Source organism: Amborella trichopoda, chromosome 13 (assembly GCF_054954075.1).
Source record: "Amborella trichopoda isolate Santa Cruz 75 chromosome 13, AtrichopodaSantaCruz75HAP2 v2.0, whole genome shotgun sequence".
In the NCBI taxonomy this organism is placed as follows: Eukaryota; Viridiplantae; Streptophyta; class Magnoliopsida; order Amborellales; family Amborellaceae; genus Amborella; species Amborella trichopoda.
The window spans coordinates 49,730,629-49,754,429 of NC_142348.1; the positions used below are offsets into that span (position 1 = coordinate 49,730,629).

A 23,801-nucleotide genomic window follows, 5' to 3' on the forward strand; every position below is an offset into this window, starting at 1 on the left:
ATCATTTTTGTGCTTGAAAGAATTTTAACAAAACATCTTGGGCATCTGCTTTCCCATGTTTGTTAACTTATGGAGTTCTTTGATAAATTAGTTTCTTTCATTTGATACGCTATATGATAAATTGTCTTGCTAATAATTTGAGTAACCTATTTATAACTGTTCATTAAAATTTTTTAGGCCGGTTTCTCTAAGTCCATGTAGAAGTGAGTCACGTCTTAAAACTCTATTTTTGAGATGGATTTTGGACCTAATTTTCAAGGACATGTAATCTCTAACATGATGAATATGAATATATAAATAAATTTTTAAAATTAAAATTAATAATTCTATTAAAAAAATATTTGAACAGTTAGTTTCAATTATTTTTAATTGGACCACTTATTTGCATCAATCTTAAATCAATCTTTAAGATGTTTTATACCTCAGGGACTGAAAAAGTAAAAATGCAGTCCCCAATATTCCTAATTTTTATCCAGTAGATATTGAAAATTGACCAAACAATGAGTTTTTTCTAAAAATAACTCTTCCATGGTAGGAGTTGAGATGAAAGTTTCAAATCACGAGTTCTTCATTTTTTATTATTAGCTACTTTCTTTCTCTAACCGGACCATTACCGGTCTGAAGCCTGAGAAAGAGAATGGTTGTAAATGTTGGCAGCTAACAGAAACCTTTTACCACATTTTTATCATAAATTAAGTTACTTTCTCTCTCTCTCTCCCTAGTCTTTTTTTTTTGTTGAATGATAACCTTGGAGCTTGGGAGGCATGCATGATGACACACCCCACCCTGACAACCCGGACTAAGATCCCACTCTTTTCTCTCTCTCTCTCTCTTTCATTTTTCCTTTTTTGAGCATTAGTTCTCTATCTATCTCTTGCCCAATACATTAATATTCAACTGAGTACCTTATCAGCAAGTTACGCTAATGGGACTTCAAAAGAATGAAACCTTAAAAAACTAACTACCCACAAAAAAAAGAAAAAAAAAACCTAAAACACTATTCTCAAGTCTCAACCACTCGATGAACCATATCAAATCACATATAGCACCTTCCCCCATGACACATGTTGATGATAAAATAAGCAAGTATGATACCAATATAGTTGCTGTGCATCTAAATCTCATGAACTTGCCATGAGAAAACAATTTTAAACTCAAAGCAACAACATAGAAAGTAATACAGCATCAACCACAACAAAAAGGCCAAATTTAAGGTGGTGCAGACACAAATTGTGATCTACATCCTTGGCAGAATGATACGAGGTTACAATGAGAAACAAGGCCCTCAAACAAAGAGCTCTTTCTTTCCCTAAAATGTCCCTTATACAGCACAGCTAAACCCAATGCAATGGGTTCCTCTTTCACACTCTTTATCTCTTGAACGTGGCACACAATAAACCCACAAGAGAACTCATACTCTCACTTTCTTTCTCTAACCAAAAGGATTTTCAATTCCTTTTACGAGAATAGCTTCTACAATGACTCATTCACTACAACCATTGGATTAATCTGATTAGCTAAAAACAAGATAATGAAAAGTAAAAATACAACACGCATATCTGCCACAGTGGCACACATGTAATTTGGCTTCACACATACGACATCCACAGCAGGCATGCCCGCAAACATCTTGTTAGGATGCACATCTCTAACCACTGAAGCAATTCCTTAGTTGCAATTCGAAGCAAAGAGGATCACGGGATGTTGGGAAAATCATCAAGGGTGATTGAACTCTTGAGGAGGCCTTAGACAAACAATCTTAACTCTTCCCATTCAAAGGAGCATTTCGCTCCAACTCACGTCGATGAAAGTATTATAAAAGGGTGCAGTTAGAAATAGAATCACAGAAGAGCTCGCAGGTAGATATCATGACAAAATAATCCACAATAGAAGGTAGTAGTATGGTAGTCGGCTCAAACCTTAGACAACATCGACTGAAAACACTAGTGCTTGAGAAATCTAACATATATCCATGCAGCCTATTTTGTAGCCCAGTTTCTATTCAATGAGGAACAAGACAGCTGATGAGTGATGAATAATGTGAGATGCTCAATTATCCTAAATTAGAGTAAAGGCATATTATCAGGAAAAAAATCATCTGATGTATATTCTTCGACTGAATCCAATCTCATAATATTATTTTAGAATTCTCATCCATTGTAGTAGATTCTTATGAAAGGAAAAATATTTTAATATATTCAAGTATTGCATATCCCTGCAAAACATCATCCCACAATTACAAAATATTGAAACCCAGAAGGAGATGAATCAATAACAGTTGCCATCACAGAAATCTAGTTGCAATAATATCAATTTTTTATCTTGAAAAATATCATACAAATAAAGCTACTTAAACTCACCAAATGAAGGCTGTGAACCCGATTACTTGAAACAATTGGGGGAAGTAGTTTGCTTGATTCCAAAGTCTGACTATATCTAGATAAACCAATATAGATGAGAAAGTCCTTAACCCACATGAAATAAATGTGATATTCACTATTGAACTCCATGCCATGAGTCACCCAAAATATCCCATTACACTGCTCTTCATAAATTGAAGAGTACAGGCACAAGAATAAATGATTAATGGCTGAAAAGAACAATATTGCTACATCCACGAGCTGACGATCCCCAAACTTTGTCAAAAGGAACAGCCTCGTCATGGGCATCACTTAAATCTTTGAAAAATTGATTCCAATAGAGATCAGAAATTATTGGCATCCACACTATCCTCAAACATGATTGGATGAGAACTTCATTTGGAGAATGACTCATCTTTAGGAATACTCCTTCGGATCCTCTCCTGTTAGGACCTATAGACGAAAGGATGGTCTCAACAACACAGATTTATCAATCGCAAACTAATTATAGTCGAACTACGTTAAGATATCAAAGGAAGTGTGTCTCCTATATCAAAGAATTGAGAACTATTTATTTAAAAGAAAAACAAAGAAGAAAGAATAGAGAACTTGAATCAGAATGCAAAGGACAAAAAAAAGTGACATACTAGTACATAGTGAAGATCTCTCCACCGTAAACCTTTCGCATTTCCTAGCTCGTTGTCCTTGAGTTCTTGAAGAAATTTTTTGGGAAGCCTTGCCTATATAATGCACTGAGCTACCCATTACTGTGGAAGTACTATGACTTTTCTTTACAATCGGTCGTATGCGTTCTACAAGAAGTTTTGTTTCCCTTGCCTGATTCAGTTTCCAAATTGCAATTCCATTTGCAAATTAGAATTGAGACCTACAGAAGCTTACCCATATGAAGGTCCATAGCCTCAGTCCTCACCGAAATTTCCGCTTTTGCACCCACTTCTCTATGTAACTTTGTTTTCAGGACTATTGAGAAAACCCACGCAAGTTTTATGTTATGGTTCTCGCTAAGTTAGGAAGCATATCTTGTAATAGAAACAAAACTCAGAAATTGTAACAAGATAGGAAAGTGTATATTGCATATTACAAGATAAGAAAGTGTATATTGCAGATGACAAGATAGGAAGGTGTATACTACACCATTGCATTATTATTATATATACAATGAAAGAACCACCACAAGATTAATGTGGAGCATAATTATGAGCTCAAAATATCCTAATCATGTCTGCAAATTCAAAAGAGCTTTATATGGCCTCAAGCAAGCATCACGGGTCTGATTTGATCGATTTAGTGCCTATTTATTATCATTGGGCTTTTATTGCAGCATAGTTGATTCATCTTTATTTGTTTCTCGCACTACTCAACGCATTATTATCTTTCTCCTTTATGTTGATGATATTATTGTTACTGACGATAATTCAGATCATCTAGAATTGTTCATTTCCCAACTTGGAAGGGAATTTGCAATAAAAGATCTTGGGCCTCTTCACTATTTTTTTGGCATAGAGGTATCTTATTTTTCATGTGGAATTTTCTATCGCAAAGCAAATATGCTCGAGATCTTCTTGATTGTGCTCAAATGCTCGGTGCCAAACCTATTTCAACACCAATGATAATGAAAAATAATATTCATGGGAATTCTGATCCATTTCCTGATCCATCTCTTTATCGAAACATTGTTGGTGCACTCCAATACATTACCATAAGTTGACAAGACCTTTCATATAGTGTTAATACAGTGTGTCAATTTATGCATGCTCCTGCAATTGCCCATTTTCAAGCAATTAAGTGGATTCTTCATTATCTCAATGGTACACAATCATGTGGTACAAGAATCTTGTCTGCTAGTTCCCTTCAGTTATATGCCTTCTCTGATGCAGACTGGGCTAGGTGCCCAGCCACTCGTCGTTCCTGTACCTATCTTGGTTCCAACTGCATATCTTGGAGCTAGGAAACCATCGACTATGGCTCGTTCCAATGCTGAAGGCAGAATACCGATCTATGACATCTACTACTGCAGAATTGGCATGGCTTTCTTTTATTCTTTAGGATATTGGGTTGCCTCTTCCTCAGCCACCAACACTTTTTTGTGACAATATTAGTGCTCTATACATGACAGTTAATCCTGTTTTTCACTCACAGACAAGCACATTGAGTTAGACTACCATTTTGTGCATAAAATGGTTGCTCTTAGATTACCTATCACTCGTTTTGTTTCCTCATATCTTCACCAAACCTTTGCCACAAGATGTTTTTCAAGATCTTTGCATCAAACTCGAGCTTCAAATGCCTCCCCAGCCGAGTTTGAGGGCGAGTAATAGAAACAAAATTAGGAAATTGTAACAAGATAGGAAAGTGTGTATTGCATATGACAAGATAAGAAATTGTATATTGCAGATGACAAGATAGTGAGGTGTATATTACACCATTGTATTATTATTATATATACAATGAAAGAACCACGACAAGATTAATGTGGGGCATAATTATTTTCTCAAAGAGTTCCTCTCTCTCTCTCTCTCTCTAAAATTCTTCATCTTGACCATCTATCTCAACCCTTGTTGCTTTCATTTTACTACCGTCTACAAGCTTAGCACTGCTTGATCCCTAGAATCCTTTAGGGACTCTTGCCTGAACATTCATTGGCTGATTATTCTCAACTCTTTCTACAATTTGATCTAGAGTTTGCCTATAGCTATTTTTTATTAGTTTCCTTGGATGCCAATTCTCCAATCAAATCTTGCCCATCCAAAACCTAGTAAAACATTTTAGAGGAAGCTCGGTTGAATTCTTCAAGCATCAGCTTCTTTCTCGATTGATGTCTGAAATTTAGCAGGGACTGATGAATGAGAGAAATTAAGGTTTTCAAGAGAAATTAAAACTTTGAAAGAGATGAGGATTTTTGAGAGATCAGGGAACAGAGAAGAGAATAAGGGGAAGAGAGAGAGAGAAAGAGAGAGGACACATATGTGAATAGTGCTGACATCAGCAAGAGAGAGCATAGAGATGAACCAAGAGTGAGACCGTGCGCCACAGGTTTCAATTTTCTGCTTCCCATGTGTGTGTGTATATATATATATATATATGATATTTGACTATGAGTTCATCCAAAGCACCCTTTCTTTATGGGACCAAGTATCATCCCTACAAATATTGCATCTGCTATGAGCACGTAAAAGCCTAACCAACCAAAGCAAAGTGGCAATCTCACACGGTATATGTTACATCATTACAGGATGCATGTAATGTGAGTATATTTGAATTTTGAGAAAGGCTCTTTCAGTATTTTCACTTTATAAGCACTTACACCAAGAGCAGTTAGCAAGAAGACGTACAAAACGAGGCCATGTATATTGAGGCGAGTATTGACCAGATCAGCGCAGCTATTAAAAGGTCAAAGGAAACCAGTTCTCCCTTAAGATATTTGAGGAACATTATTTATGTCCATCATGCACTTCAAATTTGTGTGCAGTGCCTCTTACAGATAAGTAAAGCATCCTCAGGGTCAACACCAAGGCACCAAGGGTTTTATATGCAGCACAATAGAAACCGAAGACGAAGTCGAAGATATTGCAGATATTGAGACTAATTCCAAGAAGAAATTCATTCAAGCAACTAGGAAAATTGGACTATTTTCTTTAACTCAAAATAAAGCAAGGATGATGATGATGATGAATGATTAAATGGATATTTAATCTTTCAGTAACTAATCAAGATGCTGTAAAAAGGAAGCCTTAAGAAAATATTGGTACAGGAATTAATTATCTTTAATTGCAAACAATGGAAGTCCAGAAAGCATCATGCAGTCCATTCTCATTTCTATGAGTATATATGCAAGAAAGAAAGAGCCCAAACATAGGATCCCAACAGAATAAAAAGCTTTTAGGAACCTAAACTACTAATCTGCCATATTAGAGCTTATAGAGGCAAAGGTGGGCTGGATACTCTAATGTCGAAATATGTACATCATGCATCGTGTATTTGAGGGTTAATGATCTTGTATAATAGGATAGCTAGAAACATATTGATACTACAACCGTATCATGAGATAAGGGACCTCTACAACCTTCCTATATATAAAATGCCGGTAGAGAATAAGTTCACTATCAAACTCGGCATTCAACAATAGGACCAAGCTAAGTTCAAAAAATCGCCCACCCAGCTGCCTGGGCAGCCAGCGGGACTCACTGTCCCGCTCTCGGGTTATACGGCCCTGGACGTGGCGATAGGCCAAGGCAGATGCCCGCCCTGGGCCCTTTTGGCGAGCCAAAAATAGGCCACACCAAAAAGGGATTTTTACTAATTTTCCCCCCTTGAAAAGGGGGGAAATAGGTTATGGGGGATATTTTGGCCCCCCAAAATCCTAGTGAGTGATTTTCCTCCCAAGAACACCTGTTTTTTACCCTGAATCTAAATTTTTTTGAAAATCGATTGCGAAACTCAGAGTTTTCAATTCTTGTGAAATCGAAAGGCATTCGACACGGATCTTTTTGGAGGCCAAAAAGGTTGCAAAAGAGAGGTTTTGGCATCCCAAAGGAAGCGACTGAAGCCTACTTCGATTGGGTTTTGAAAGGTTAGTAGATTTAAAAGTTTATGTTAAGGTTTTATTTTTTTTATGAGCATTGTATTATGTTATTTTTTTAAGGTAATTTTCTTGTGCAATTTTGGCATCACATTTATGGTGAAGCTTCTTCAGTTTTTTCTTTTTTTTTAGGAAGCGCTTGCTACTTTGGTGATTATAACATGTGTTTAGGTATGTTTGGCTATGTTTCTACATCATAGTGCAAAATCAAAATTTTATAATATATTATGTGGAAAGATATGGGGACTTATGGCCTCACTGAGGGTATAGCCTTTAATAGAACAGAATGACGAACCAAGATTCCTATAGCCGACCCCAATTAATTGGGAAAAGACAATGATGATGATGATATGTTTGGCTTCTTTTCTAGCTTTTAATGCAAGACTGAAATTTATAATATATTTTTGTCTGTACTTTTTGGTTATGTTGATATTTTATAATGAAAAATTGACATTCGTAATCTATTTTAATGTATTTTTTGCTTTTGTTTATAATTTATGATGCAAAATTGAAAATATTACTATATGTTGACATATTTTTTGCCATGTTTACAATTTGTAATACGAAATTTGACAATTTACAATTTTATATTTTTAAATATGTAAATTTGTATTTTCCCTTAAATGGCTAATGGATGTCAAAATTTGGAAATTTTACAGTTTTATATTTTTAAGCATGCCCCCCTGTTTATAATTTATAATGCAAATTTGAAAATATTACTATTTGTTCCCATATTTTTTGCTATGTTTTAAATTTGTAATACAAAATTTGACAATTTACAGTTTTATAAGTTTGAAACATGTAAATTTGTATTTTCGCTTAAATGGCTAATGGATGTCAAAATTTGGCAATTTTACAGTTTCCTATTTTTAAACATGTAAATTTTAGTTTAGACGAAATTAGATCCCATAATTGACAAGCCCACCTTGACACACACACCCTCCCCGTGGCCGCCCAGACGATTGGGAACCCCAACTGCCTGGGCAGCCGTTTCCGTTTTCTTGAACTTTGGGACCAAGACTAGAGACTGACGATTAACTTTTCATTTAGTTTGTTGGATGCAGCAAGATAGTTATTAGTTACCAGCTATAAGTTTTTCTTTTTCTTTTTTTTTCTTATTTACCGAAAAGAACACCAGTCATGTGTTCCTTTTCTTCTTCTTTTTTCTATTGATAATTAAATTTGCTGGTTCATTAACCAGACATTATAATTATGCTCAATATATAAGCTACATAGCTACCACCTTTTGCCTAAGTTAACAAGAGATAGCATAATAGAAATACATTAGTATTTGTACTTGAGTAGACTATGAAATTTCTGATATTACAATCTGATGCAAGGTTATTTTGATAAGATTTTTATATAGTTGACTTGGGATTGCAATCAGATGTGTGGGTGCTGGTGACTTTTAGTATGTGCCCTTTCTAAATGTGTTGGTGGCTTTTAGTATGTGCCCTCTCTAAATTTATTTATCCAAATGTCTGAACAATGTGTTTACCTAAGTCTGACACACCCAACAACAATTGAAGCTCTAACTGGATCATGAGACATATTGATGCAATGAAAAGTTACATTATTAATTTCCCTTTAAGTTGCATTTCCAGAATGGGCTGGGGCCTTGGAGGTAGTACCAACGAGTCCTATAATGAAGTCTCTGACTCCAATCTCACCAAAGGATAGGGGCCCAAATCCCCACTGACTTGCCCTTTTTACTTACCCAAAAACAATTTCCCTTTAAGTCATAGATAAACCAATATGCTCTTAATAAGCACCATAATGCAAAGTAAAATGATCAAAGCATCAGGATGCAAGTACTAAACCACAGCTTACACAAAGGAGACAAGTATCGGAAACAATTTGGGAAGAGGGTGCAGGAACGTAGCACGGAAAATGGGAATGATTCAGGAGATTAAAACATTTTGAACAAGGAAAGATGATTTATCTCTATAAGTACCAGCCAAGTCGATAGACCCACTTTTATGATGGCTTTTCCTACAGAGGGCGAGTTGGCTGCAGTACAGATTTGAGGAGGTTCAAAATGGATTAATTGCCTGGTGGCTGTTATAGAGCCCTGAATCAAGAAATATTGAGCATAGACTTTCTTTAGGAGTTATGGACATATGCGATACACTGACAGTGACCTCACAGAGGAGGTCCAAAATTCCATGAGAGGGTTCCAATCAGTGGGGGATTGAAAGGTAGATTTATCAAAAGTGGGAGTGCAAAGGATACAGCAGATATCCACAATAAAGAATATCCGAGCTTTGAAACCAATCCATCTAGTAAGTGTACCATGGTTCTTACTGCATGGTTATGTTGGGCCTTTGGGCAATGTAGTATCTTCATCACAAGATACTCCATGAGTGCTAATCAAAATTTGAATTGGCATGGGTGGCAAATGAATGATTAAAGTGAAAGAAGAATAAAATGGAAAAAAAAAGAGAGAGGAAATTGGATGAGCACAGTTGGCACAAGAATAGTCCATGAGGGGTCAATCGTCATCAATAATACCTATGAGCTAATGACTCATCCATGGGATGCATGAATGGCATGACCAAACAGTAAATTGCATCATTGGTTCCGATTATTCCAGAGATGGCACTTTTGTCTGAACAAATAAGATGCGTGATGTAGAAACATTCCGAACATGATTGAGGAAAAGGACATTGGTTTCATTTCCCCTTGGACAGTAGATAAATATGAGGATAATGAGGTATTAGCGTTAAGCGAATTGATTTTTTGTAAGGCTTGATTTGTGTGTTACCCAGTGGACGATTCATCTCCTTGGAAAACCCAACTTTATTGTATCATTTGCTCACTGGATGGACCAGAACAAGCCCTAAAAAATAGCATGCTCGTTTCTGGAAAGGAATGGCCATTCATGAGAGGAAAATTTACTGATTCTTCTCTGAAGAAATTATGGATCCATCTAGGGAGCCCTTATCAAGGATTTAACCAAAAATGCCAAAGGCAAAAAGGTATTCTATAGGAAATCAGAGAAGTTAACTACCAACTATAGAAGCATGGGAAAGCTAAGGATCTAAAAAACAGAGTGCAATTTCTAATGAGATCCCTTCTTTTCCTGCAAAAGATGATTTGAATGCTTCACCAGAAGATCTGCCCCCCAATCCTGTTAAAGGATGTCTGGAACTTTCTGGGTATGCTTTTACTGAAAATCCAATAATTTAGACATATGATGCCTAACTGCATGGGGATATTCCTAGTTCTATTGTAATGGCCTTGGCTGCTCCAGGTGAGTCTCAATTTTCGGCAGCTACTCTGGAAAATAGCCAGTAGTGATGGCTTTAAAGATGGTAATTTTCTCTAATAGTTTCTGGCAGAAGAGAATCTTGGCAGAGAAAAAGGCAGTTTTGAATTGAATAATTCAATTGAAAACCTAAATATTTAGTTTGGAGATGTTTTTGATGGTTGAGTTTTCTCTTGTGGAAAGGAAATGTCATTTTCAGAAGCCAACTCCAGAAGCTTATATGATGCAAATAGCAAATGGAAAGCACCAGATTGGGCTCCACATTATGAAGTCTGTGTTGCTTGCAATTGATTGTAGAAATACGCTACCCAAAACTATTTGTCTATAAATAAATTATGGACGGGCACAAGATGATGTTCTTCAGAAGCACAACTATGTCAGTGGGAAGTTTGATCACGACACACAAAATTTCAGTGGGGTCTATTGAATTGGAATAGCAAACGATGTCATTCCTAATGATGGTACAAACGATGAGATAACGCTGCCTATACATTCCTTGGTTGTATTAGAATGTAGATATGGCGAGAGAAGCCCAATGTGGAGACCTCTATACCTGGGAAAGGCAGAATGACAATGACTCTAGTCCTTTGGATCTATGAATGCCAGAAGATGAAGCCCCTTGTCTCACAATCAATGAGCACCCCACATATTGGTTGTTATCTTCACTTGTTACAGATGACAGTGTACCTAGAGAACAGGTCCATTTTCAATGGCATTCTAGTCAGTTTATTTCTTCCATCAAAAAGAAAGGCCAAATCATATAGGCCTCGCAAAAAAGTAAAAAGTGGCACTAGGTGTTGTGGTCACCCACATTTTTTGTTCACCAATGACAAACTAGCCTTTTGAGATGCCTCTTTGGCTGAAACAAATAATCAAAATTATCTTGAGAGACTCTCAACAAGTGTTATGGCCAAGGATTAATTCATGCAAATTTGATTATACAGGAGTTAACTGGATGAGGTTGGTAGCCACCTTAGCAGGATTATTACCCAGTAGCTACAAAGATCCCCCCTCTGATATCCAGTCGACCATCCTTGTAGCAAACATATCCAGTCGACCGTCCTTGCAGCAAACGCCTGCACGTCAAATTTTAGAAAAGCGAATCTCTTGGCTCCTATGGAGTCATATTAGTTGGGACAAAATGGTCACTTAGTCATGTCAATGGAACTAGGAACTATGCTGGTAGAACCAATCAGGTCACTGAGGACTTGATCGAGGTCAACCCAACCTGATGCCTAATTAGGTTGCGGTTTCAGGTACAAAACTGCTTGTGAGAGATTCAAGGTCAGACTCGAAAGACCCGATGGGCTACATAATTGATCCCATCAAGTATATTGAATTGGTCGGGTTTGTAACTTTTGATTTCTAGCCCCAAGTTTGGACTCCACCTTAAAACACGTTTCAAGCACAATTACGAGAAGTGATTCGTTTTTGACAAAGCAGTGAAAACAGCGATTGACTGCCCCAGTGCTATACTTCCTGCACCTAAATTGTGCTCGCCATTGTGTGTAGCAGAAGATTAGGCAAACCTCTTTTTGACAAAAAAACATTAAGCCCCCTGCAAAGTGACAAAAATAACAAAATGCATGAACTAGGATGCGACTACGTAAACTTGCCCCATAAAGCGTGACAAAAACTTCGGTATGTGTAAAGTGTGATTGTCGATCTCCCATTAATGTTTGTTTTTATATTCTGTATCAACCCTCTCTCCTAATAAAGAGTAACTTTCTTTCCACAAAAAAAGCTATTCACTTTCTGTCTATATGTGGCACTCATCTCTCATTTATGTGGCACTCATCTCTCATTAATCCATCCTATTATTCTCATCCCTTTCCAGTTTTCCATTTAACCTTCTCTACAAACTCTAAACACAAGCGATCTGATGCTTAGTGTATTATTATTACTGTGACATTATCATAAACAAATTCTGTCAGGATGTTATCATTAGGGTTCTTTTTGTCAGATATTTCTTGGAATTTTATTCACATGGAATAAGTATACATTCACTATTATTTAGCAATTTCTCTAAAATCTAGCCCTATTTGAATACTTTCTTAGATACTGATTTATTATTTTTTTAAGTTTATAATTCTAAGTTATTTTTAAGGTCCTTCCAAATTTTTAGTGTTCAAGAATGATAAGAACTCCATTGCAACTTAAGAAAAAGTCTGCGTTTTAATTATGTTTTTACAGAACTTATTTTTCAATCTGCTGTCTTTTTTTTTTTGGGTAAATAATCTGCTGTCTGTTATTATCGTATATGAGATTTTAATCGAAATAATATTGGGCAGGCCCACACTATGGCGATAAATTCATTTTATCGTGATAATATCTGAGATAATATTGGCACTTGATATTCTCAAAAGAAAATCACAGTAAAATCAAATTAACGCCAATAATGTAAAAGAATTCTATGTATGATAGTTACATACTTAATAGATACATTCTTTCCTACTAATTTTAGCAGATAAACTAAATCCAAGAAACTCTTGTTCTATTTAGCATGTAATAATATAATATAGAAGGTGCACCCTAAAAATCCAATCCCTCCTGCTTTCCTTAATAAAAGATCATTTATTTAATTGGAGATATACCGTAAGCTCCACTTTTATGTTTTTCAAAAATTCTTTTTATCTTTATTTGTTCTTTGACACAGATAAAAACTATGATGTGCAATGATTGTACAACTGCATAGGCAATGAATATAAAGTTATAATTTTAAATTTTAATTTATATGATTGACTCTCTTATTTTCTATGGTTTATCTTAAAATTGTATTTGTTACCATTTATTCCCGGTTAGGGTCATGTTTTGCATTTTGTTTATAAGACCCAGGAGCTCATGGAGTCAGGTCGAGATTTCTGGATGACAAACAGTGAACATACTCCAATCTAAAGGAAAAATTATGATGTCATAAATATGGCCATAATAACAAGGATGACCACAGTCCAATCAGTGTGTTGGAACATGGAGAGAGAGTGGGAACATACAATGCTATAAATGACAGTTTGGTGGGACCCATTTCCTCCATAGCCATCCAATCCATTATGAGATGGTGATAACCTCATGGCACGCCATTATGATGATCATATGGAAAATCTAAAGAGAAAGGGGAGTTGGGAATTAGAAGACTGAAGGACAAGAATAACGCATTATCAAGCAAATTGCATTGGACATTTGGGGAGGACTCAGGGCACTGAAGAAGGGATATAAAAGGCAAGTACAGTCAGTATGAGTGAGAGGTGAGGATTCAAGATATGTTACCAAGGTCTTAAAGGTGCCTCGTAGTATCACAGATACCATCAATAGGGGTATTTGGCTTAGGACTAAAATGGTTTGAGTGTGCCTTTTACATTAGAAGGTGGTTCCTCAAGATCTGCCACTGGGGTGAATTAGAAGGGGAGAAACATTATCAATTTTAGCGATAATAATGAGAAGAGTATAAGACAGATATGGGGTACAAGGGAAGAAGATATGATATTATAACAAAAACCTGTCGAATCAGTAAGCCCATAATCTTGAGACCGGAAATACAATGATTCAAGTGGCATATAAGGTTCAAGAAAATTGGCAGTTTCTCCTTATTGTTGCACCTTTCCAACCCCGATCTACATTTAGCAGGAGGTGTCTTCAGAGATGGAGTGCCATTTAAGGCTTTCTCTTACCTACTAGGCTAATATAACTCTACCACTAGCGAGATCCCTATTGACAGGGTTAGCGTCAGTCTCTCAAGACTATCTAAACCACTAACAACAGAAGGTGATTCGTGACACTAGCCTTCAGTTTCTAGAGGTTAATGGAGACACTTTAAAGATTTGCAAGTGATTGACCGCATCCTTTCACCACCTTCTTAGGGATATCAATGAGATTGCTGATCCTTTGGAAAAAGGTGGATCAAAGCGGATGTGACCTTTGAGGATCTTATCCCACACCTTGTTGTATGTAACTATGTATTTGGTTCACACTTCTCGGCATCTATACTTCATGCACGTGCTCTGTCTCATTATGTAAATACTCCCCTTATATCGAATGAAATTTTTTTGCTACCGATTAAAAACAGTCTAAAAATAAAGGAAAACAAGAAAATCTCAATGTCTGCATTTTATGGTTGCATGATCATGCACATGTTCAAGTGTTCTCACTTCTTAAGCATGATGTTTACATGTTGGCATGCATATATGCTGATGTGATGGAGCAGGCACCAAGCTATCTACATTTATAAATCTGTCAAGGCATTAAACTAAAATTGTGGCTACGCTCTTGATGAATTGAAAGTCCTTGAAATGTTAATTGGTTTGTAAAAGTAAAAGCAGTTTTAACTTCGGAGACGGAACCTTACATTGACTCACATACAAACAAAAAGAACAAATAAAACCTTCTATTTGCACACACGCCATGAAACTCCACTTCCTATTTATGTAAAATAGATATGCAAAACAACCTACTCTTTTATGTTTCTGCAATCCACTTAAACTTTTTGGAAATGGATTAACAAGTAATTCTAACAAGTTATAAATGAGGCACAAAATGGATACAATACTTAGTATATTCATTTTCCTTATCTGCCTAAAATCATTAGATTTTAGTCCAATCCTTTTTTTCCTACAGATAAAAGATCTGATCATTGGCACAAAGCCTAACAATGGATAGTTTATAGGTCAAAACCTGCCTCAGGACACAATGACTATGATCCTCATTCCTCACAATTGTGAGAAAATAACACAAAAAATAAAAATAAAAATAAGTTACCAGTTGGCTACCTTGTTTACCAATAATCCCTGCAAGAACACAAACCATCCTTGAAATGATGAAATCTCTTGGCATCTCTCACAATGAGCTCCCTTCCAACAAGTTTTGATACTATCTTCAATGCACTGTGGCAATCTCCACAAATCCTAAGGTTCTTAATTATACGAATTGGAGAACAAGCTGGGCTACTAAGGAGACCATAAGCAATAGCAAGCCTCTCACTGTGATAAAGCAAAGCTTCCTCCTTTGATTCCTGGTCCACATCATGGAGCACAAAACGAGTGTCTGGTACATAACCAGCTTCCTTCATTTGCCCACTCAAACCCTTCAATTGAGCATAAATCTTGTCCTTCTCAGGGTGGGAAGTGTCCCCCGCTCTATACTCATGAACCCTGCTCCTTACCTCTCTAAGGCTTTCTGCACTACTTTTCTTCACCTCCCTTTCCTTTGCTTCAACTTTAATGGGCAAAAGACCCTTTTTTGACTGTTCGTTAAGCCTAGACGGATCCAATAGTTCGACATATTTAGCACACACATCCCCCATTTCTTGGTCACCATGAACTCTACTTAGATTCATTAATCTCTCCCATACATCTACACTAGGTTCAATTGGAATGTTCTCAATGAATTCTAGTGCTTCATTAAGGTAACCCGATTTTCCAAACAAATCAACCATGCCCACATAATGGTCCATGTTGGGTGTAATTCCAAAGTCTCTACTCATTGTTTCCAAATGCAAAAGCCCCTCATCTACTGCTCCCAAGAAACCACAAGCCAAGAAAACCCCAAGAAACATTTGGCCATCAGGCTTTAAACCTGCCAATTTAAAACGAGTAAACAAATCTATGGCCTCCTCTCCCAATAGGTTATTTGCATACCCATGTATCATGGTGTCCCATGATGTCAAGTTTCTTTGAGGCATTTTCTCAAATAATTGATATGCATCATCCATAGCCCCACATTTTGAATACATTTCCAGAATCTGATTATAAACTCTCACTTCAATTCTTGAATTGCTAGACCTTTCTATGTGCCCATGAACAGCTTTGCCTTCCTCTATAGACTTATAATCACCACATGCCTTCAAAAGCCTCAGATAACATCCACTATCCACAAAAACTCCCCGTTTTTCCATTAACCCCAAAACTTCTAGAGCTTCTTTGAGCTTACCATCTTTCATAAAAGCATCCAGCTCCTCTATAGTACCGTTTGGCCCTGTATCTTGGGCCTGCTCTATTGCTTCTTGATCAGATTTAACAGGACCAACATTGTTAAAACCCCCCATTTCTCTGTAAAAATCATTAGGGTATTGCTGAAAATCTCTTGGGCTCTCTCTGGAACTATGAGTTTGAGTTTGATAGGCTGTTCTTGCAGCTGCTGTGGAAAGGTATCTAATCAAAGTGGTGGGCTTTGTAGAAAATGATGGTATTTGTGCAGAGTCTGTAAGCTTCGAGAGAGAAGCCCGATGGTGGGCGGGACTTACCTGTGAGAAAGACGCCATGGCTCTTAGAGAGAGAAGAGTGGCCCTTTTGGACATGATACCCAAAAAAAACTTGCCTTTTGCTTAGAAAATGCAAGAGCAGTGGAGGTAGGAGAGAAGAAGACCGATGAGAGATTGGGGCTGAAAAAACAAAACCAAACTGTTTAGCAAACAAAGCTTCACTTTCCTGGAGAGAGAGCGCTGTTTAGCAAACAAAACCTCTCTTTCCTATAGACAGAGGGAAACCATGAAGCGAAGACGATACGGACTAGGGTTTTAGGCTCAAGGCGTCGGGCTCTATAAAATGAAACTTGTGAGCTAATTTTTTGACGTGTACGTATAGCACATCCCGCGGGTTTACATTGTTCATTTGCTCCTCAAATGGAAGTCTTGCCCATTTGGAAGGTTCTATTTAGACAAAAGATTTCATGCTCATGCAGTCTGTCTATTTTTTACTCCTAATGTCTATTTTTTACTCCCTGAAACCTTATATAAGATTAATTTTAGGACCCTAAATTTTTTGGATGCGATTTCTTTATTCCGACTAACCTCAATAAAAAAAATTCATTATTATACCCTCTATGCAAATATGTTTCAAGATTAAAAAGAAACATTCTAACTTTTAGAGGGTAAGAACTAAGTGTTAAGTGGTAGAAAACTCAAAATTTAATTTCTTTTTTTTTATTTAGGATAATCATCTAATGATTCTCAGGTGGTTTTCAAAAAAAATTATATGGAAGAAAAACCTCTCCAAATAGGTCTTATCTTATGACTTGCAGGAGTAGATGTATACTATAGTATGCATGCTCTTTTATTTATCTCAAGTTTTTTTTGGGATCCACCTTGAAATCTTGAGATGGGTCTTTTCAAATAAAAAAATTTGCATTTTGGGTCTCTAAGCACTTAGATCTAACCGTCCAACCCTTAAAATAGAACCTTTATATATGTGACTATATTTATTAGTCATATGATCTTGAATGGGCACAATCATCGTACTACAAGTTAGCCTTTAAAAGTCTTATCTTGATAAGATGGCACAAAGTATTTGAAGTTTAATCTTTTTTTACAAATCATTTAGAGATGAAATTTGGGGCATCCCTCCTCCTTATTGGGGAACACATAATGAAAACAAGATAAAATACTTTTGATAATAAATTTATCAAAGGGTGCAGTTTGTATAGAGCAGAGGCTCTAAACAATTAAAGTAAAGCATACCTTCAAATAGTGTCGAGAAATGTGGTTTTAATATTGAATCTTTGTAATAGCTTTAAAATATATATTTATCTTTAATTATAAAATATAAAGCTTCAAAAATAGTGTAGATTGAGTAGATTTATGAAAACTTGAAGATCCTGAAAATTGACGTTCAAAAAATGCGTTACAAGATGCACTATTTCCAAAACTTGAAATCTATGTTTTTCTGATGTCCATGCATCTTGATGTCGTGATGATCAATTTGAGAATATTTGAGAATAAAAACAACCTCTTCTAATGAAATTTTTGAGGTGGGCTCTAATTTGATGGTTTAGAGCCTAAGCGATACATAAACTTTTCCCTTCAAAATGCCCATGCAACATATAAAAGTGGTTAAAAAGATGAATATAAATTATAACACGTAGTTTTTTATGATTCAAATCCATATTTTCCATATTAATCCGTATTCATATGATGCCTTCAACCATTTAGAATTTAACTATTTGGCTCAGGACCAAGATCAAACAGACTACATTAGGGGTTTGTCCATTGAAGTACAGTTGTGAAGAAGTGCAATCTCATGGAATGAAAATCGATCCCATTGAATCGGATGCATGGGGCATTAGAATACTAGAAGTGCTCCATACAAAGTTCTGTACTTGTCTAAGCAGGATTACCAAGATTCTGATTTCAGACAGCTAGTTTCCCTTCATATGAACCTGCAAAACCTTCAATGAATGCATTATGGCCCTCAAGTGACATCCAGTTTTCATAGATTTTAATGAACAAGTTCTATTTAAGACTTGTGTCCGCCATTCTTCCAAATTATACTCATTTTCGAATTGTTCTGAACGTGTTTAGATTTTGAGAACCAGTCCCTTTAAGCAATACTTATCTAGACTTGCGGATTTAGATTTTAGGATTACAAAAGACATCCAAATACGATTATGAGGTGATCTATTATGGAGGTGGAGGATGTTTGGGTTATGGTAGTAAATCATTGTTGATGCTCCAAGGGCACTTTTCTATTCATTTCATCAATGGGACAGTTTTTATCTGTACTTCCAGTGACTTATTTATAAGAAAGGTATTCAAAAAGATTATTTACTTTTAGTACAAGGTGGTCGTCACAATCGCTCTTATCTTTCAAGTTTTAAATTAGGCAGTTATAATGACATCCCAAGCTATTAAATTTGATATCTAATGGTTAGAAGTGATTTGTAACCTCCTTGTAACAAGAGTGAAAACTAAAAAATTTCATTAGTATAATTTATAAGTGGAGTTGAGGGCCATGGAAACCCCAATTATTTCTCTTTTAAAAAGGCTTCCTCTAGTGGGCTTCCTTCTATAGGGTTTTTCTCTTCCTTCTATTGGGCTTGATACAATTTTTACGCAGGCAAGTCTCCTCAACAAGATGTAATTTGGGACGGGCGTAAGCCAAAAATTGTGGTATATTTCCAGGTTTGGCTTGGCCAAAACCAAAAAATCTGGGCCGTGCTTATCCAAGTGTGGCCAGAGCCCTGCATGTTTCTTGAAAATCTATTTTTTCTCACTCCCTGCAAGAGTGCTATGTTTTTTTGAAAATCTCTCTTCTCCTAAGTTTGAAAGTATAATCAGTTTTAATCTTTTTGGATCCTAGGATTTCATAATTACTCTTATTTTTTAGATTTCAAATCGAGCAGTTATGAACATATGCTATTGATTAAACTCAAAGATTAAAAAAAAAAAAAAATTTAAACTTAATGATACACCCCAAGTCATCTAATTTAATATCTAATGGCTATGAGTAGTTGTTACCTCTTATAAAAAAAAAGATAAATAGTCTCATAATATACAATCCTGTTTTTTATTATTAACATATAAATTTATACCTTTTTCGTTCAAGCATGTTTCTTAGATATAAAAAAAAATGATTACTACTAATAGGTCCATCCAACAAAACCGAGGACCAAAGAAGTCCTAAGAATAGTTACACAATCTCCTCCGAAAGAAAGATAAAACCAAAACATAAAAGCCCTACTTAGGACAGATAATGGACAAGCTTGGTTTAGATTTTCTTACTTATGAAAACATGTTCGACTTTGTTTTCTAGAGATGTGTTTTGCATATGTTAATCCATAAGTGCAATTAGAGAGAGAGAAGAATTGGAGAGAAAGATGAATTAGCTGGAGAAAGTGCAATTAGAAACAGAAATTCTTTTTCTTCCTCTTTTTTTTTGTTTTTTTGTAAATGAACATTAGCTAGAGAATCCACTTCCTTACTAACCTCCATGAAGCAATTATTCAAACCAATGTTATATTGAGAAATTATGTCTCTTATTTCAGCAAGTTTAAGAAGGGTGAAGATTTTCAATGTTCCCTTAACCCATCCCACACCTGGATAAAAGGGCAGAGTTGTGTTATGTAGACAACCAATGTAAAACTTTATCAAAAACTTATCAAGATTTTTCATTTCATCAAGAATGGGTTATAACTTCAACGGGGCTCTCACTTACCCTTTAAACAATCGCGTTAGCATAATTTCCTAAAATTTTTGGCTCATTAAAACATGAAAGTAATCTTAGAACTTGTTGTAGGTCCCTGACATCCACTTCGGTAGTTATAATCTCACCACATGGACCTGAAAAAAAAAAGTAAAATGATTCCTCTATAATCTCTAATTAAGCCACCAATTTCTACAAGGTCAGGTCCCTAATGAACTCCCATAAAAAATGAGTTTAATTGAATTAGCCGACACCAATTAGAGTTTGAACATACTCTTTGAGCCCCACCAATTCTCTAAATTTGATTGGTGTGTGTCTTTGAGTGTTCTTCTATTTCTTTCTCTCCAAATATTCCACAGTATGGCTGCCATTAGAGATTTTCACAAAACCCTTCCAATATCTGAAATGCATTGGGTTGAGTGGAGTTGTCCTAAGCCCAAGCCCAAAGAAAAGAAAGCCCAAGTCCAAGACCAGTCAATTGGAACTCATTGTTAATAGTGATAATATCCGCCCCTCACCGCAAAAGGCACGTAGACACCCAAAAGCACGAGGCCAAAAGATTTCGTGCTCTTATGGGAGTAAACTGTATATTTACTCCCCTGGGTAAATCTCATTTCTAGAACTTCAAATTTTGGGGATGCAACCTCTTGAAGCTACAGACTAACCTCAATTAAAAAAATTCTCCAAATCTCATCCCCTATGCACTTAAAATAAATAATGTCTTAAGATTGAGCGACAACGGCCCAGTTTTTAAAGATTGGGATCTCAAGTTTAAAGACCTAAAAATTCAAACTTTTGCTTTTTAAAATAATCATTCAATAACTTTAAGTTATGACATACCATCATGTCATATTATCCTTGAGATTCTCACCCATCCGATACCTGCATCTTATCCCAAAAATTATGAATAGCTATACTGGAAAATCCCAAACTTTAATGCAAATCATTAAAATTTGAAAATTTCCAAAATTTAATGGAAATAAATTAGTCAAAATTTTATTATTATTTTTGAAATACAAGTAAAGAATTTATAGAAAGAGCGGGGTTTTAGGTTTCCAAAAATTTTAGAACAAAAAAAATCCTCCCAAGTAGATCTTCTAACCGAAAGAGTAGGTGTACATGAGCATAGTGTATACGCTAACAATCAATCAAAAACTTAAAAAACATAATCCACATCAAGTCGTAATCATGTCCATCCAATGAAACTGTGGATGGTGATATAAAGGATAAGACCCAATTCAAATTCTAGGTCCAACTCTCTTTAACACCACCACTACCACCACCACCATTTAATTGGTGGGTGGTGATCCCTATGCACCATTGTTTTACACTTGGTGTTGGATTATACGGCAATCGTACACTTGGATAGAAGCTCTTATCCAAACCCATGGTTAGGGGCAGCAAAGGCCGCATGTCAAACATGCACTGGAAACGCTTTTCCCTCTTCAAGGAATTGCCTACTTTGAGCATGGCCCTCTTCTTATATAAATGAGAAATCTCTCTCCCTCAATAACACAAATTAAAAACACTCACTAAACCTCAAGCCTCTTTACTTTGTTTTATTTATTTATTTATATTGAAGTTGACTCTTTGCCTTGATATCCACAACAAACATGGAGAGGCTCTCTCTTTCATGTGTCCTGCTTCTCCTTCTAGTAATTTATGCTTCTTGCATATTGTATACCATATCAAAGAGCTTTTTACTCTTTGCCCCCATATTGTACTTCCTCAATATGGCCAGAAGCTTTTCGCATCCAAGAAAAACCTTGCGAAAGTTGGAATTCCTTTTTTTAACAATATCGATGCACACTCTTCTCAGTGTTGAAACTCAGTTCTTGTTAACACTCGGCCTTAGGAACTCGAAGCTTTTGTAGAATGTTTTTCTCCTAGTACTACTACGTAGTCTTTTCTCACATCTTGTTGTATGGTACCTGCAGGGAAGGCTGAACCAGTACTACGTAATGGCGACACCGGAGACGTATTGGGCAGATGCATTCCCCAACACTCCGATCCCTGATGTCATTCATGCCCGCCTTCATCCGGTACCGTCAGGACTGCAGCATGCAATTTCAGATAACCGAGATCCGCGCTTCATGTATGACAAATTCTCAAAGAAGCATCGTGGTCCTAATGAAACAACCCTCTTCTTGGAGGAGGATCTCAAAGTAGGAATGAAGAAGCTTTTCCACTTTTATAAGTCCGACTTCAACAATGCCTCTCCTTTCCTTTCTCGTGAAGTTGCAGACACTGTGCCTTTCTCGTCTGCTGAGATCCCACACATCTTACAGCATTTCATGTTGCCTCCGGCCTCTAGTGAGGCTTATGAAGTGCGTGGTACCCTGTCCTTGTGCGAGTCTTTGGAAGCCAAGGACAAGTGCCTCACTTCTTTAGAGGCCATGATTGACTATACCACCCCAACTTCCATGGACCATAACATTACCATGCTCCACACTAACATTGAAGCACCTTCTGTGCTCCTAGCATACACTGTGAAGAAACTGGTGAGAAAGGCTACAAAGCCCAACTCAGCTGTGTGCCATAATATGCCTTATCCTTATGCTGTCTACCTTTGCCACTACATTGGAGAAGGAAGAATCTACCAGGTGAGCTATGAAGGGGAAGATGGGAGCATGGTGGAAGGGATTGTATCATGCCATGAAAACCTTAAGAATTGGAGCATGCCCGTTTGGTATCAAGCTCTCCCTGCAGGCGTGAAGAAGGCGGACCACATGCTTGCTTGCCATACCTTGCCTGACACCCACATTGTATGGGCTTCTGATTAAGTCAACATAATTTGAGAATGAAGCATTCAATAAAATTTTGAGAATGAAATAGAAGTAACTCATCCCACTTTTGTTTTTGTTGGCATGATACTGATGCATGCAGGGTCTTTTACTGAAGTATGACTAGCATTGCTTTACTCAATTTGGTTCTTAGTTTCTTTTTCCTCTGGTTTCTTATTTTGTTGGGTTTGATTGGCTTTTAATTGGGACAAACTAAAGGACTCAAGCCCCTAAATGAAGTGGCTAGACTAAAAGCTACTCAAATGTGTTTTCCACTGAGATATTGTTGGTATTGGATTCTTCTTCCTTCAGGAAAAAGGAAGAAAAGTGTTATTAGCACATTGTGCCAATTAGACACTTTTATCTAGCATCATGCATGTGTCGTAAAGTGGGACGCGAAGAATCCCTTAGCGACAGAATAAACTGCGAAACCTGCAAGTCCTGTAAGGACTGGTGTGGAATAGCTCTCTCTCCTGGCATGTAAGTTTTTAAGACCCACAAAACTATATGAATGAGTTGGGCACCTTCAGCCCTGATTAAGCGACAGGCATCGCTGGTACAACATCACACATGCTGCACACAAATGTAGGCTAGTGTAGGCTAGTGGCTAAAGACCCTTGGTATGAAACCTTGGACAAATGGTGCGAACATATGGCTACAATGGTGGGATTTGGTGGACCACCAGGACTACCAAGCTGAAGCTTGGTTGGTTACAGCATGGCCAGCCTAGCGGGACTTGGGTATGGTCCCATATGGCTACAATGGTGGGACTTGGTGGACCACCAAGACTACCAAGCTGAAGCTTGGTTGGTTACAGCATGGGTAGCCTAGCGGGACATGGGTATGGACCATGCACAAGAGGCAGCTGACCATGCACCTAGCTTT

General features: G+C 36.8%; 2 protein-coding genes across 6 annotated transcripts; one reads left to right on the forward strand and one right to left on the reverse strand.

Moving 5' to 3' along the window:
• Positions 1-1,928: 1,928 nt before the first annotated feature.
• Positions 1,929-16,743, reverse strand: LOC105421566 (pentatricopeptide repeat-containing protein At2g25580-like). 4 transcript variants are annotated; one of them, XR_002282973.2, is made up of 4 exons: positions 14,989-16,743; positions 3,261-3,341; positions 3,008-3,172; positions 2,370-2,813 (listed from the first exon to the last, which is right to left on the reverse strand). XR_002282973.2 is itself a non-coding variant. In XM_088856787.1 (2 exons), exon 1 carries the CDS (start codon positions 16,512-16,514, stop codon positions 14,994-14,996), a length of 1,521 nt encoding a protein of 506 aa, XP_088712913.1. In that variant the 5' UTR covers positions 16,515-16,743; the 3' UTR covers positions 1,929-1,998; positions 14,989-14,993. The 4 variants fall into 4 exon arrangements, 2 of the variants coding, with proteins under 2 accessions (XP_088712913.1, XP_011627731.1); XR_002282972.2 differs by having other exon boundaries at positions 2,296-2,813; positions 3,008-3,341; XM_088856787.1 differs by lacking the exons at positions 2,370-2,813; positions 3,008-3,172; positions 3,261-3,341 and adding an exon at positions 1,929-1,998.
• A 4,897-nt stretch (positions 16,744-21,640) lies between these two features.
• Positions 21,641-23,058, forward strand: LOC105421574 (BURP domain-containing protein 2). Of its 2 annotated transcripts, none has more exons than XM_011629472.3 (2): positions 21,641-21,788; positions 22,071-23,058. In XM_011629472.3, the coding sequence occupies exons 1-2, from the start codon at positions 21,747-21,749 to the stop codon at positions 22,914-22,916; spliced, it is 888 nt and encodes a 295-aa protein (XP_011627774.2). In that variant the 5' UTR covers positions 21,641-21,746; the 3' UTR covers positions 22,917-23,058. The 2 variants fall into 2 exon arrangements, with proteins under 2 accessions (XP_011627774.2, XP_088712914.1); XM_088856788.1 differs by having other exon boundaries at positions 21,642-21,768.
• The last annotated feature ends 743 nt before the right edge of the window (positions 23,059-23,801 follow it).

Coding starts and splice junctions, on each gene's coding strand:
- LOC105421566 (XM_088856787.1), bottom strand. CDS start 16,514: ATGTCCAAAAGGGCCACTCTTCTCTCTCTAAGAGCCATGGCGTCTTTC.
- LOC105421574 (XM_011629472.3), top strand. CDS start 21,747: ATGGAGAGGCTCTCTCTTTCATGTGTCCTGCTTCTCCTTCTA. Junction 21,789..22,070: donor GTGTCCTGCTTCTCCTTCTA/GTAATTTATGCT, acceptor TGGTACCTGCAG/GGAAGGCTGAACCAGTACTA.